At 53.3% G+C, this 14,478-nt stretch overlaps 7 protein-coding genes across 7 annotated transcripts; 3 read left to right on the forward strand and 4 right to left on the reverse strand.

Moving 5' to 3' along the window:
- Window positions 1-543: 543 nt before the first annotated feature.
- On the forward strand, window positions 544-2,094 carry N7510_005716 (putative alanine aminotransferase; the record flags this gene model as incomplete). The annotated part of the gene is made up of 2 exons (XM_056977642.1): window positions 544-1,785; window positions 1,840-2,094. 2 exons carry the CDS (start codon window positions 544-546, stop codon window positions 2,092-2,094), a joined length of 1,497 nt encoding a protein of 498 aa, XP_056833674.1.
- Window positions 2,095-4,432: 2,338 nt separating this feature from the next.
- N7510_005717 (copper fist DNA-binding domain-containing protein) lies at window positions 4,433-6,107 on the reverse strand (the record flags this gene model as incomplete). The annotated part of the gene is made up of 3 exons (XM_056977643.1): window positions 4,433-5,751; window positions 5,806-5,973; window positions 6,032-6,107. 3 exons carry the CDS (start codon window positions 6,105-6,107, stop codon window positions 4,433-4,435), a joined length of 1,563 nt encoding a protein of 520 aa, XP_056833675.1.
- A 1,417-nt stretch (window positions 6,108-7,524) lies between these two features.
- Window positions 7,525-7,746, forward strand: N7510_005718 (uncharacterized protein; the record flags this gene model as incomplete). The annotated part of the gene is made up of 1 exon (XM_056977644.1): window positions 7,525-7,746. One exon carries the CDS (start codon window positions 7,525-7,527, stop codon window positions 7,744-7,746), a length of 222 nt encoding a protein of 73 aa, XP_056833676.1.
- Window positions 7,747-8,199: 453 nt separating this feature from the next.
- On the reverse strand, window positions 8,200-8,466 carry N7510_005719 (uncharacterized protein; the record flags this gene model as incomplete). The annotated part of the gene is made up of 1 exon (XM_056977645.1): window positions 8,200-8,466. One exon carries the CDS (start codon window positions 8,464-8,466, stop codon window positions 8,200-8,202), a length of 267 nt encoding a protein of 88 aa, XP_056833677.1.
- A 700-nt stretch (window positions 8,467-9,166) lies between these two features.
- On the forward strand, window positions 9,167-11,790 carry N7510_005720 (putative C6 finger domain protein; the record flags this gene model as incomplete). Its single annotated transcript, XM_056977646.1, has 5 exons — window positions 9,167-9,544; window positions 9,615-9,727; window positions 9,778-10,215; window positions 10,266-10,855; window positions 10,907-11,790. 5 exons carry the CDS (start codon window positions 9,167-9,169, stop codon window positions 11,788-11,790), a joined length of 2,403 nt encoding a protein of 800 aa, XP_056833678.1.
- Window positions 11,791-12,374: 584 nt separating this feature from the next.
- Window positions 12,375-13,741, reverse strand: N7510_005721 (uncharacterized protein; the record flags this gene model as incomplete). Its single annotated transcript, XM_056977647.1, has 2 exons — window positions 12,375-13,372; window positions 13,438-13,741. The coding sequence occupies 2 exons, from the start codon at window positions 13,739-13,741 to the stop codon at window positions 12,375-12,377; spliced, it is 1,302 nt and encodes a 433-aa protein (XP_056833679.1).
- Window positions 13,742-13,924: 183 nt separating this feature from the next.
- Window positions 13,925-14,134, reverse strand: N7510_005722 (uncharacterized protein; the record flags this gene model as incomplete). Its single annotated transcript, XM_056977648.1, has 1 exon — window positions 13,925-14,134. One exon carries the CDS (start codon window positions 14,132-14,134, stop codon window positions 13,925-13,927), a length of 210 nt encoding a protein of 69 aa, XP_056833680.1.
- Between the last annotated feature and the right edge of the window lie 344 nt (window positions 14,135-14,478).

Below are 14,478 nucleotides of genomic sequence, written 5' to 3' on the forward strand. Positions count from 1 at the left end.
TCCTCACTATGCCCTATTCTACTCCGTAAGGTCCATCCTGCCCCCGCTCTCCGTCCATCGGGCGGCTCCGGAGAACGTCGGACTTGGGGATCAGCCCCACGTTTGCCTATCATCTCGACGACTGTCTGGCCGACTGTCATGACGTGCATGAAGTTGTCTCTTTTCTCGTCCGACACATGGAAGATCATGATTCTTCTCCGCACGCTCGAGGCTCGATCCATGGCGCCCATCAGCCCGAACGTGGGGAAGCGTTGACTCACTATGCTGACTCAGCCATGTCCTCCCGCTCCCTTCTTTTTTTCCCGCAAGCGGCGCTTCGTGCCTGACGGAATCCTGCCAATCAGTCCGATCTGCCCCTCCCCCATGTCCGTTTCATTTAGGCTCGCGCGGGCGTCTCCGCTACGGGCAACCCGGCCGAATAATGCGTTTCTCCTACATCGCCCGGCGTGGGGTCCATCTGGTGAGTACTACATGGATTATTATAACTTTTGGCCTCATCTCTCCCTTCTCACCACTCTTCCCATTCACTGACCTAATCCAGCCATGACTCAAGCCAAGGTCGCTCAACCCACCAAGCGGGCTTTGTCTGCTGTCCCGTCCAAATGCCTAAACATCGACAACGTGAACCCCTCCATCAAGGCGGCCAAGTACGCTGTGCGCGGGGAACTGGCCGTCAAGGCGGAAAGCTATCGCCAGCGCCTGGCCGACGGCGACAAGGCTCTGCCCTTTGAGAGCGTCATATTCGCCAACATCGGCAACCCGCAGCAACTCGACCAGAAGCCCATCACCTTTTTCCGCCAAGTGCTCAGTCTCGTCGAAAACCCCATGCTCCTCGAGAACCCGGAGGCACTCAAGACTTCGTTCGGATACCAGCAGGATGTCATTGATCGGGCCAAGACGCTGCTGGCCAATGTGCAGAGCGTCGGCGCATATAGTCACAGCCAGGGCGCACCGGGGATCCGGAACAGCGTGGCCAAGTTTATTGAAGAGCGCGATGGCTTCCCCGCGAACCCGCAGGACCTGTTCCTGACCGGCGGTGCCTCGTCTGGTGTCAATACCCTGCTGAACGTGATCTGCAACAGCCCCAACGCGGGTGTTCTCGTACCAATCCCTCAGTACCCGCTCTATACCGCGACGCTGGCGTTGCTGAATGCGCAGTGCGTCCCGTATCATTTGGATGAACAAAAGGCGTGGGGTACGGATATTGATGTTATGCACAAGGCCATCAAGGGCGCCAAGGCGTCTGACATCGATGTGCGCGCCGTGGTGGTGATCAACCCGGGCAACCCGACGGGTGCGTCGCTGAGCGCGGAGGATATCAAGAAGGTCATCGATCTAGCTGCCGAGGAGAAGCTGGTGATCATGGCAGACGAGGTGTATCAGACGAATGTATTCGAGGGTGAATTCGTGTCGTTCAAGAAGCGCCTGCGCCAGCTCCAGCAGGCCGAGCCTGGCAAGTACGACGACGTGGAGCTGGTCTCGCTGCACAGTACCTCCAAGGGCATGGTGGGCGAGTGCGGCCACCGCGGCGGCTACTTTGAGCTCGTTGGCTTCGACCCACTGGTCGTCGAGCAAATCTACAAGCTGGTGAGCATCATGCTGTGCCCGCCCGTTGTGGCGCAATGCCTGCTCGAGACCATGGTCAACCCTCCCCAGAAGGGCGATCCCAGCTACGAACTGTACCAGGCGGAGTATAACGGCATCCGGGATGGTCTGCACAAGCGCGCCCGCGCTCTGTACAATGCCTTCCAGCGCATGGAGGGTGTCGAGTGCCAGGAGCCTCAGGTATGTTTTATTCCACGCCCACCATGTTGCTTCAATTACTAACTCTACCAACAGGGTGCCATGTACCTCTTCCCAACCATCAAGCTCCCCACCAAGGCCGTCGAAGCCGCCCAGGCGGAGGGCCGTCCCGCCGACGAGTTCTACTGCCTGCGTCTGCTCGATGCCACAGGCGTGTGCGTGGTCCCGGGCTCTGGCTTCGGTCAGAAGGAGAACACTTTGCACTTCCGCACAACGTTCCTTGCCCCCGGCACCGACTGGGTCGAGCGCATCGTCAAGTTCCACGCCGAGTTCATGGAGAAGTACCGGTAAACGCCAGTGGATGAGTGACAGATGATGAACCCACGAACCCAGCTGGGATACTTTCCCTCTGGAATCCACGCCATTTATGCGAGACGAGACGAGTCGTTTGTGATTTCCTTGTACCATCAGGAAAGAGGGCTAGCTGATGCCTCTTGATACTTATCTTATAGACCACCTACACCCAATCCACCTGGACAAAAATTGTTTTTTGGCATACACATCTACCATTTGATTGGTATTGGCAAATTCAGTTCTGGGAATATATTGATTATTCATTGGGAATTAAATCTAGCGACATAAATCTATACACCATTTGCTCTTTGTAACATTTATTCCAACAGTTCTCCGTCCTGTCTTGTTTGCCTTGTGCTCGTATGTCTTTCCGTCCGAGGACGGACACAAACAGACAGTCTAGCCTGGCCTAGACAGATGCATGCATGGCCTCGTCAGCCTCAGTCCAACACATGGAATGTGTCTGCCCCCTTGCATAGTAAAACCATGCACCGTAAATCCGGATCATCCTGCCGGGCATGTATCTTTGTCAAGTATGTTTCCTCTCGATCAACTGGAGTCTATCCCTTTGCAGACAAGTGGATTGTGGACGTAGGATACAGTTGTGATATGTGTCATGTGTCTCCAATCCGACTCCAAATCTCCCTTCCTTCCAGGTGGGCCTAACGTCTCAACGGCCTGAAGCCGTGTATGTATTCCGGCATCCACACCCGACTACATTTTTATTATAGTACTTGCACCTTCTATCTGGAACGGAATGGCGTTTAGAGCATGATATGACCCGTGAATAGATAGATACACTCATCGACTTGTTGGAACCGGCTTCCCGAACAGTCCATGTAACTAACTGCCTCCACATCTTCCACATGCCTCCTCGGACTCTATACGTTATGTACTTGGACTATACGGTTGGTTACCTATTAGGCACAATCCCATAATGCCGGATCGATCCACAAAACACACAAATCTTACCCGAACAGGGTCCTCCCCTGCCAGACTCTGTGGACAGGTAGGCTAAGCCTTAGCCAAGGCTGCAGTCAAGGCTTATATCGCGAGGAATCTGCACTCTGTACGGGCGGAATGTATGTGCCTACCATGCAGGATCCGATCAAAAGGCTTGTTTTTGTTTTCTCGCGAGACATTCGACACGTCAGCCTTTTCCCTTAGCCATCGGTCAAAGGGATAGATTATGTGAAATGTGGAGGATTGCTTCGAAGTAACAAAGTAACGAATAATACCGAAACTGAGGGCGGTACACCGCTTCTTTCCTGGTGTGATGTTAGTTGCGCCGGTGTGATGTTGTTATACTTTAGTTACTGCTCTCAGAGCTTACGAGAGACCGGTAGAGCTGAACAAATACTACGTAAGTTTCCTTCAAATACGAACTTGAACTTGGATACCGTGACACACAGTCAGCAGACTGACTGTACGAAAAGATCCGAGCCACAAAAGCTGGGCTGAGCTGGACCGAGCTGAGCCGAGCCGGGCTTCGTATGTTCTCGCATATACAAAGAGTGCAAAGTCCAGATTCTGTACCAGGTACACAGGAGGTACATCATGTATCTAGAAGCACAATAGCTAAACCACCTAACTATAAAGTTAGTAGGGTACAGTACTCGCACGAAATACATAAAATGACCAAAGAAAACCTGCTTGCGGGCGACGATCTGAGACACGCGCGCACCGGTGGTTCAGCCGAGTCGTCAGAGAAAGCAAGTGCGAGCCGCTCGCTCGCTCACCGCTAGAAGTTAGCGCACCCCCTCTTCACTGCATCTCCCTAACGAAAACAATACGGGATGCTTTTGGTAATTAAAGCCTGCCCTGCTCTTATTCTGGTATTTTATTATTGATGGGATGGTGATATGTACTGATTTATTGGTTTGATTTATTTCTAATAATTGTTAGGTCGGAAAGCAGGATCTCTCTTTGTTCTTGAATCATGGATCGACTCCGCCTGAGAGAGGAATGCTGGTGTCCCGAATCAGTATAGTTTCCAGCCGGCTGTACAACACGAGAATCTGTACTCCGACATGGGGTAGTGGGAGGTAGAGGCCCGTTCTTGTAGATACAGAACGATACAATACTGGCGCAGCGCAGTACACACATGGCAATGTGGCAATGGCAAATCACGAAACCCTCTAGATTTGACGCAATAATCACGGGAGGAATTCTAGACTGGCTAATAAAACACGGAGACAAAGAGCTAGAACAAAAAACATTTATATCATCATCTCTCATCAAGGTCATGAAGACGGTGTGGAGGTGGTGGTGGTTTAAGTTACCGCAAAGAAGCAGCAAGAAGAGAGGGAGGGAGGGAACATGACGTGCCGCACAATTACAGCGCCCACGATTGCCGGAAGTAACTCTCATCCATGGGCGGGGTGGAGCCGGCATCGAACAGGCTACTGGGCCACAGAGGAACCGAATCCGGTGGCGACGGCATGCTGTTGGATAGGGGCTTGTTGTTGTAGCTGGGTGACTGCGACGACACGGCATACATGTCCTGTGCGGGGACGGGCTTGGGTTCCATCGCCATGCTGGCGTGCAGCTGGTGCTCGAGCGCGGCGGTGGATTCGTTGGCCGACTTAAGGAAATCGTCAATGTTGATGGAGTCCAGATCATTCGACGACAGGAGCTGCGCTTGAGGCAGCCCGACCAATGAGGACGCAGAGCTGACGCGGAGGTGGTCCATGTCCGATGCTTCACTCACGCTGTGGAGATCGTGCATGTCACCGCCGTTGCCTGCATGCCCCAGAGCCGGGAGCGGTCCGAACTCGTCGGCCTCGGAGATCTCGCCAGAGGAGGACGGCGGTGGGAGACCGGTCGGGTATGAGTTGTAATCGAAGCTGGCGTATGACGGCGTCTGCGTACTGGTCGCCGCTGGTACGTCCGAGGAGTACAGGGGGAAACTCGACCAATCGACGGAGGGAGCACCCAGTCCCGCAGAGCCCAAGGGCAGTTCCGAGTCGGGGGACGCAAAGTACGGTTCCTGGTAGGGATCTTGGAATGCCATGCACGTAATCGGCGAGTTGCTCGTGGTGTTGGGGAACGAGGTGAAGGTCGAGACATCGAGAGGTGGCGGTACGCTCGTTATGATCCGCTCCAGGGGCCGCTCGTCCAAGTTGGGCGGGGCAGAGGTCGGTTTCACATCTTGGGTATGGTCGAGCGAGGTGGAAGCGTAGTGATCCAGGAACGACTGGTCGAGAGGGGCGGACGTCGTCGCGATCTCCTCGCCACCGGCGCCGGGCGCGCTGTGCGGAGAACCTTGCTGCGACGGCTGCTGCGATTGTGGTTGTGAATCCATCGACAGCGCGAGGGGCTCGTTGACAAACGCCGACTGCGTCAAGGGCAGATGGTCCGCAGATCGACGGGGTAGGTCGGACGGGTGGTGGATGGTGTGCGATCGGGGGATGGTGTAAGGCAAACCGCACTTGTGAGCCATGTCATTGTGCTTGTGGGCGGGCTTGTGGTGCCCATCTCGGAAGATTGTCAATGTCGACTCGGACTTGGTCGAGGTGAGATGGGGTTTAGTGGGACCCGACGGCTGAGACAAGGGCAGACCAGTCTCGGGAACGGTATCTAGATGGGATTCCTTTTTCAGCGCACACGTGCAGCGCTGACCATGACTGCAGCCACAGCGATGAAGTGCGTCCTCTGTAATTTCAGATCAGAAAAAGTGATTCCGGAAACCAGCGCCAGCATGCTCACGCTTCAAATCTCGCTTCTCTCCCGCATGGCAGTCAAACATGTCGGATTTCTTCTTCTTCTCGCCACAATCGCACTTGACGTGGGTTGTTCGAGACTTGCGTAGGCCGCGGCAGTGGGTGCATTGAGAGACTGGACGGCCTTTTTTGTTGATGTGGGTCAGGGGGCGGTCTATTCACGACGAGTTAGTTTTTCGAAGACCGTGATGTACGTGATCGGATCGACATACCACTGTGGTGACAACTGCTGACCCGGTGACCCCGGACGCAAGCTTCACAAGCCCACTTCTCACCTTCGATCAGCATCGCGTGTGGTTACTGAAGAGCACACATGCGATAAATCACGAAATAAAAAAATCAAAGTTGAAATAAAAAACAGTCAGTCGTGGAGACTGAGAGGTATCAAAAGCCGTCAAGGCTTAGGGGTCCGTGCGATATTCTTCGAGAAGTAGTCGGACCGAACGAAGGAGAACGAAGACAAGCAAGGGTATCTTAGGCGAAGGTGCCAATGTGCACACAAGTCACAGAAACGCCGATCCAGCAGTATACAAGGCTCGTTGGAGAAGCCACTGTCACTGCGAAATTGGTAGGAAAAAAGGGCGAGAACGGAGAGAATCCAGTGGTGGTGAGAGGGGGATTGTGCGGGTTGCGCTGAGGCAAGAGGCGAAAAAAAGTAGAAGAGGGGAGATTTGGGGGGAGCCCAAGCCTACGCACCGTTTGGCGCCGGCCGTTAGACAGGACACCAGAGACCGGTAGTGGCGGCCAAGTGAGAAACTCGATGTCAAAGCGTGTCGGGACACTCTGTGCAGTGAGGAAGAAGAAGAAGTGAAAAGCGGGCGAGCGGCGGTTAGTTAATAACGGGCTGGGGGGTGTCGCTGCGGAAATGGTCGCTGTGGTTGCCCTGAGTGGTAAGGATACGGTAACGGGGGCAATTCTGGTACTGCTGCCTCAGGCCACCGTACTCTCGGTGTACGCAGTACAGACCCGTCTATTACTCCTTTCTTGCTATCTGCAACTACATCTTTCCTTGACTAACGACATCTACCCGACAGGGGACTGCTACATCTATCCAACTGCACGCCGGTGCATCTGTACGTGGCATCGCAGTGCCGTCTCCACTAGCATCAAATACATTGGCCCTCGCGTGTCGGGTCCCACAGGAACCATGATTTACGGGTTAGGGGGCCCCGTTAGGGTTACCTGCGTGTACACTGGCGTGAGAAGGATTCAGTCCCAAGCCGAGTTCGGTGATCATCGTTGAGAGGACGGACAGGACGAATTATTTTCTTCTTGTGTCCTTCCCGTCAGTGCCAATCTGCTCTTGGGGGTGGTTGCCTGACTGGGGTGGCAATGCCCAAATGCGGCGGCCCCTTTGGACACCCAGTAAAAAAAAAATTCGAATCCAGGGGTCAGCATGAAACAGAACACCGCCGTGTTTTTTTGCCTAACTAATCGTGTGTCCTTTTCTACGCTTATCTTCGCACGAACTCACCCCCCACCGCAATGGATCTCGCTAGCTAGAATCTGGGGCCGCACCAACTGCCTGACACCTGGTCTGTAGTGACAACAAGTCCTAAGAATAGTGAATCACGGGCCAAATTGGGGCCGCTGTTCTCAGGGGCCTACCCCCAAAGGATCTAGGTACAATGCGTACTGGACCATGTTCCGCCTTTCCGCAGAACATTCCACGATCCCTGTCGGGCTGTTCTTTCATTGGCAGATAATGCACACAAGCAGAACACGGACGACGCAGCGCGTTACGACTCGGTACCAGAACTGGTCATGGCGCGGTACGAGGCAGCCTGATGGCGTCAGAGTGCCTGCTTCGGGCTGCCTGCAGAGGCTTTGGCGCCGGCTCGTCGACGAAGCCCTGATCTGCGCGGGCGGACCCACGAATGAACACGCCGCTGCTAAGGAATCCGGGTTTACATACTTACAAGCGTAATACGGCCTCGTGCTCGTCCCGATCGGCCTGAGTGTATGCACTCAAAATATCCACTTCGGACGCTGCGCCGTATACTAGACAGCTTAGTGTTAGTTATTGGACACATCTCGTTTTGAGAATCACTAATCTACAACAACCGGGTAAATGCCCTCTACGTATGCGAGTCTTTTTCGACCTGATAGTCTAGGCGTTAGTCTCTATAAGAGAAAGAACTTCAGTATCTTTCTTATTCTTCGGACTATCTATGTCTCCCTCATGAGACCGAATATACGATTTTCACTCGATTTATTCTATTCTTTCTAGCCATGAGTCCTTCTAGCACCAACAACACTCCTCTGGTTCTTTCGCTCTGACAGTACCAACCGAGCGGGCCAAAGTGCAACATACCTCGGCAGAAACAACACAAAAGCAACCTGTCAAGCTACGACCGGCGAATAATCAAACAAGCAAGTCCTAATGACGGAATTGGCGATAACTTGGCCGACACCGAATGGGCAATTGTCCTGGATCGTCTGGGAGTTCGTCGAACAGTTCATCGCGAAGACGTCGCAATCTCTGCCGAAGTCTGAACAGTTTCATAATTATTTCAGCACAGTCTTCTCCCCGCGTGACAGGAGCATATGCGCTGCGAAGTCGTGAGTCGTGTCGAGATTGGGGAGTAGACGAGAATGAGGTCGCCAGCATGGACCGCAGACCTAGAACCGAAGTCTTCGAGGCCATTTTGAGTGTTGATGGATGCTATGTTACCAGCGATAGAGCACTCCAATTCTTATGTATATGTATTAGGTTAAGACTACACGGAATGAGGATATCCAGATCATGTCGACCCCGAAGACGGCAGAAAGGAGTAGACACTAATACGATCCATGTCTATTTATGGTTGTGAGTCTCCGGTCGCTGTATTGGATAATCAGAGGCGTGGAGAGCGTCATCATCACGACCGGGTGGCGAGTCAACGACAGTGAGTGGGATACCACTGAGAACAGTCTAGATGATGCTGCGAATGGTATCGCTGTATCATCCCCGGCCATAGTGAGGGAGTGAAGGAGTGATGGATCAGGAAGTACATAGGCCCGGTCGGCCGTAGTTAATCCGTTCGCCACGCAGAAATGAATCGCCGTCTCCGTGATCAACTAACTATAGGGCTGGAGTATATGGCTAAGGAACAAATTATAAGGAAATGGAGAATCCAAAAGACACAATTCCTCGCAGCAATGTTGGTCTCGCTCAGCGCGCTAGCCCCTTCAGCATGCCCGCTCCTTTTTTTAGCCTGTAGAGCAGAAAACCTTGCAACTTCCCTTCACCTTCCCTCCTCCCACTCCCTCCCTGTCACCCCGGAAGCTCGCTTTTCTCAACACCATCCCCCCTCGAGCCAGCTCGGGTGATTTCTCGCGCTATGAATTCTCGCGAACATTCCGACATGCCTCCGGCGCCCTCCTACCCCTCCCCCAACGCCGCGCAGATGGCCCAAGGCGCCATGCCCTACTACAGCAACCGCCAGCTGACGGACGACGAGCTCCTGACAGCCGAGCTGTCTCGCGAAACCTCCGGTGCCAATCTCGGGGGCGGTTCGAGTAACGGCGTCCACCAGGGCCAGTCGATGGTGCTGGGCTCGTCCAATGCCGGCGCGCCTGACATGGGCCGTCACGACTCTGAGGATCAACACCAGCAGATGCTACAGTTTCCGCCAAGTCAGCAAGTCGGCGTCGACCCGAATCACGATCTGAGTTACGGTGAACAAAGCGCGCGTAAGCGTTCGAAAATCTCGAGGGCCTGCGATGAGTGTCGCCGAAAGAAGGTATGATTTCTGCCCTGGTGACGGGACGCGACCTCGAGTCTCTCCAGCTAACGCGATTGTTTTTATTCAGGTGCGATGCGATGCCACCTCCGAGACTGGCCTCGAAGGATGCTCCAACTGCCGCCGTCTGGGCATTGTGTGCCAATTCAGTCGCGTGCCGATGAAACGCGGTCCCAGTAAAGGGTAGGAATAACACGCCTCCATCTTCGCTACCCATACTGACCTTCAACAAGTTATATCAAGGAACTTGCCGAGCGCCTTCACACCCTGGAGAGTCAAATGCAACCTGCGATGGTCCAGCCCGATGTGCCCTACCAGTCAATGAACGACCTCCCCCGAGCCTACCAAGACTTCGCCTCGCCGGTGGACTCGAGCGGCGGCAACCGAAAGAGAACATACTCGGTCTTTGAGGGTCTGCCCAGCTCGTCATTCGCGCAGCCGAACTTCAATGCGCGTGGGTCACAGAATGCCTTCGATGCGACGGAGTCATCGGCGGACCCTTACAACCCAGCAGTCACAAGCGGCGGTGCTCCCAAGCCGGGCAACCTGTTTTGGAACCCGGCTGGTAATGAGCACGACCTGCCCAGCGGTCTTGAAATGACCGACCTGCCCAAGCATGAGGGCGACGATGACATGACTCCAGTCAGCCTAGACGAAGGCGCCCTTGATGCGTATGTTGAACCCTACATTACTCGTGCTCATGAACTTACAAAACGCGCAGCTATTATCAAAAAATCCATACTCTGCTGCCGATTCTACCGCACACCAGGGAGAGGACATTAGAGCTGCTCCACCAGTGCCACCGAGAAGCGCAAGAGATCTTCTGCTATGCGTTGTACACCATCACTCGGACGGACTTGTCGCGCGTGGCAAGCAATTTCGAAAAAGTCACGTCCTTTGACAATGCCCAAGACCTCCTTCTTTTCCACACCCGCCAGCCGCTCATGGTTCACTCCACCGCAGTCAACTTGGTATGGCTACAGACTCTTCTGCTGATGATCATCGATTGTGACACTCGTGGCCCGGAGAATTTTGTGTTGAAAGATGGTATTCCCAAACACACTCTGGTCCAGGCCGCCAGTAAGCTCGGATATGATCTGGCAAAGAGCCAGGGTCAATTGAAGAACAAGCGTGATACTGATCCTGATGTTGACTCGGATTCCAACCTTACACGGCGCAACTGGGTGTCTTTGGTCATTTTGGCTCGGTGGTATGCCATTAGCGTAGCGGATGCGACTGTTCTTGGCTCCCATGAGATCGGTGGGCGTGAAGATGAGCGGGTTGTTGGGCAGATCACCACGGGGATTGCCTGTAAGTTGAGTCCGGTCTTTTTTTCCACGCATGCTGACTTTGATATCCTAGCCTACTCGACCTTCCTGTCCGAGATGGTCACTCTCGCGACTGTTGAACCCAACGTGTGCCAGGCGAACACCGGATTGGGCCGCATGGTCGGCGCCAACTTGGTCGCTTCGCTTGAGCGTCTCGCCGAGATGGAGGACGTGTTCAAAGTGCATGAGTTGCCCGAGAACACCAGCACGCGACCACTCTTCGAGAGTCTTCAAGCGCAGCTGTACTGGACCATCCGCCTGCTGATCAAGCGCCACGTCTTCGTCTACAGCCCTTACGAAATCATTTACTGCGCGCAGGAGGTGATCAATGAGATGCACAAAGCGACTCTGCAGAACCGCCAACCTTCCCCCATTGACCTACACAGTCTAGCCCTCGCATCGATGACCCTTCTCGAAGCCACCGTCCTCCCGGAACACGGTAGCGAATGCTGGGACTCGCTCGGAAAAGTTGAAGAGATCTTGGACCACCGCTCCAGGCGCTCCACCAACGCATCCGAGTTTGACGACATCTTCGGGACCCCCGGCTGGGACGCAAAGATCCGCATCTTCCTCGAATGGCGCCGCGCCAAGGCCCAGGAGAGCCAGCTCCATGAGTCGGGTAGTCTGCCCAAGACATCCTCGTCCAACCACCCGCCCATGGGTCCCAACGAGCAGCGCTCCCTGCAGCACCTGGCCGATCTCGCCGTCGGCGCCGAAGGTTCTGTCACCCAGAACGCCTCCGCCACACCCCCGCCAGGTTTATCGTCCACCGAGCACGGCGAAACCTCCCCGAACCTCGCTCCGCAGCTTTCGCAGTCGCATGGGGGTGCGGGTCGCGTCGTTGTGGACTTTACAATGCTCACAAAGGAGGGATATCTCAATGTGTTTTCGGGGTTGATTTATCGGCGTTCGCGCTGAGATGAGATGAGATGCACCCACAGTAGACGTTCGTTGTCTTTCAACTCAACTCCCGTTTTGAATGATATCCCCTTTCATATCTTACGCTTTTCCTTTCCTTGCCCCGCTCCTTGGTTTCTACTTACGTCGTTGCGTTATGCATACGAATTGACTTACTTGACTAGCTGTTGCTATGGAGAAAATATCGGTTGTACTCTACCACTTTACCTACTGTTTCTTGTCTTGTGTGGTCTCTCCTGTTTAGTTTAGTCTTGTTTTTTTACTAGGTGTTAAGGTTAATATGGAGAATGTACTCATTAACCCAGGGCTGCAGTTCTCGTTTCTTTCACTCATGCTGTTGTCTTCACTGAAGTATTTTGGTAATGCCTAGGTAGTCCGATATATTAAAACAGAAAAAGAGAGAAAAATCCCACGCAGTCAGCTAATCTCTATGCTATAGATGATGCACTTATAATTTCAAAAGGACAGAGAAAGAAAGCAAAAAAGAATATAATGAAAGCTGGACCGAGAAAAAGCCAAGAAATGACCCGAGTCAACAACGCTTCAACACAATAGAGATATCAATGACAGATAATCCCCGAAACTCACGTCTTCTTCCCAAACGCAAATCGCCTCCACACCCCCTCGACATCCTCACACAGGACCATGAACTTATCATCCTCGAGCAGCTCGCACATCCAGTTCTCGAGCATGGCGGTGCGTTCCGCTGTTGGTGCGGAGAAATATTGCGAAAGGCTTAGTTCAATTGAGGACGAGGATAGGGATGGTGGGTGGGCAGGTGGTTGCGGCCGTGGATTTTGGTGCTGGTTCTGGCTTTGGGTTTCGGGCTGTGTTATAAATGTGGTGTTGGGCGGAATGTCTGGGCAGAGCTGTGCAGCCGATGAAGTATAGTCATCGAGATCTGTACTGCGCTCCGTAAATGTATTTGGTCGAAAGATTGGCGGAGGCTTAGGAGAGTGCAGATGGACTCTTTGCGTTGGCAGTCGCTGTGGATGCAGCTGCGTTGGTGTCGGTGAGGGAGGTTGGGATTGGAAGACTTGGATGTTCGAGGCGCAACGTGATAATCCCCGCAATGGAGCATTTGCATGGGAGTCCTGTCTCTCGTTGAGTTCGGGACGTGCATGCGGGAGTTGCGACGACGGTGGACGTGGAGTAGAACTGGGTGTCTGAGTTTGAAGCACTGCATTTGTTCGGGGTCTTTTCGCGATTGGGTTCGGGGTTGAGAATGGAAGGTTTCGCTTGGGGGGAAGGTCATGGCTGAGCGATTCAATGTCATGGTGTGCTGCGGAGATAGTAGGTCTAGCAGCAGTAGTTGTTGTGCTAGTACGCCTGACTTGTTCTGAGCGAGGGGGCAGCATTTGGTTCAGTTGTTCGACGTCGTGATATGGCACGGTGGTTGACGATAGGGTATAGGTGTTTGTGCGTCGCATAGGTTCATGATTGAAGCTCGGAGTATCCTGGTGTCGTTGTAAAGTTGCCTGTGCTCTGTTATTGCTGGGACCGATGCTTCTGACCGAAGGACGCGTGAGGTAGGATGTAATAAGGGAGGCACTTCCTGAGCACGAGAGCGGTGGGCTGGTAGCTGAGTAGATCAAGATATTAGAATGGCTTGGACTGTGTCTGAGGTAGAGGAGAGATGCGGCATACTTGTCGCCATGGCAGGTCTGTATGCTGCAGAATGATGAAAAGGGATCGCAGGGCTGGTGTGCGGCTCCCCAGTATAGCTTGTTGCAAGTGACGGGGCGTATTCCGAGTTCAAAGACATGGTTGAGGGCAGTCTTCGAGAGGACGGGACCGAAGGCGCACTCCCTTCTGTCAAGGGACAATTGATCTCGCCCAAGAGAGCGAGTGCCGTATAGTAGTCGCGATCAGACACGAACTTGATTTGGAAACGACGGAGCTGCTGATACTCAATACGTGAACGAAAATGGCAGAAGAGATATACCCACATAGGTTGGTCCTGAAGGGTATTTGATTGCCAGACAGGGCATCTTCACAATGACAGTAAAGAGTGTTCTCTGAGGAGAACCATTCAAATCTTGAGCAGTGGTCATTGCGTGCAAAAGGTCAATTTGCTCCTGTGACCAGACATCCTCTCAGCCTGCTGCAAATTGTCTCGACGAGGAACTGGAAGTCATACCAGTGTGGTCTGGTGTTGAACCACGCGCAGTATCAGTCTGGTAGGCATTGAGACGCTGTCTGGCAATTTTTCAAAGATGCAGAGCAGCTCGCCATTCCCATTAACATGGTGCCAGGTCAGTGGACCGGCATGCTCGATGGGGGTGGTGGTATGGGAGAACTTGGCGAGGGCCAGGTGAGTGAGGTAGGGTATGTTTGGGCTCATTGTGAAGAAAAGTTGATATATTCATATACAGATATAGCCCTCGAAGATGTTGGAAGAAACAAGAACGGTGGGAGGGAAGTACTGGACGGAGTCATTTGATCCAGCAGAGAAATATATATTTGCAGCATCCACACGCAGAACATGAATCAGCAGTCCACGGTAGTCCTTGCGGGATAAATCAATTACTTGAAATCAAAAGGCAATCACGTTGAACAAAATAGAACATTGTCCAAGCCTGTCCACTATCATGTGATGTTTCCATGTACTGTATGCTCCCAATCTCGACACCCCAGGCAGCAACTACCGGAACGGAACAACCCAGCCATCCGACGCGACTTTACTTT

Source organism: Penicillium lagena (genome assembly GCF_028827675.1).
Source record: "Penicillium lagena strain IBT 129212 chromosome Unknown utg000003l_segment0_segment0, whole genome shotgun sequence".
In the NCBI taxonomy this organism is placed as follows: Eukaryota; Fungi; Ascomycota; class Eurotiomycetes; order Eurotiales; family Aspergillaceae; genus Penicillium; species Penicillium lagena.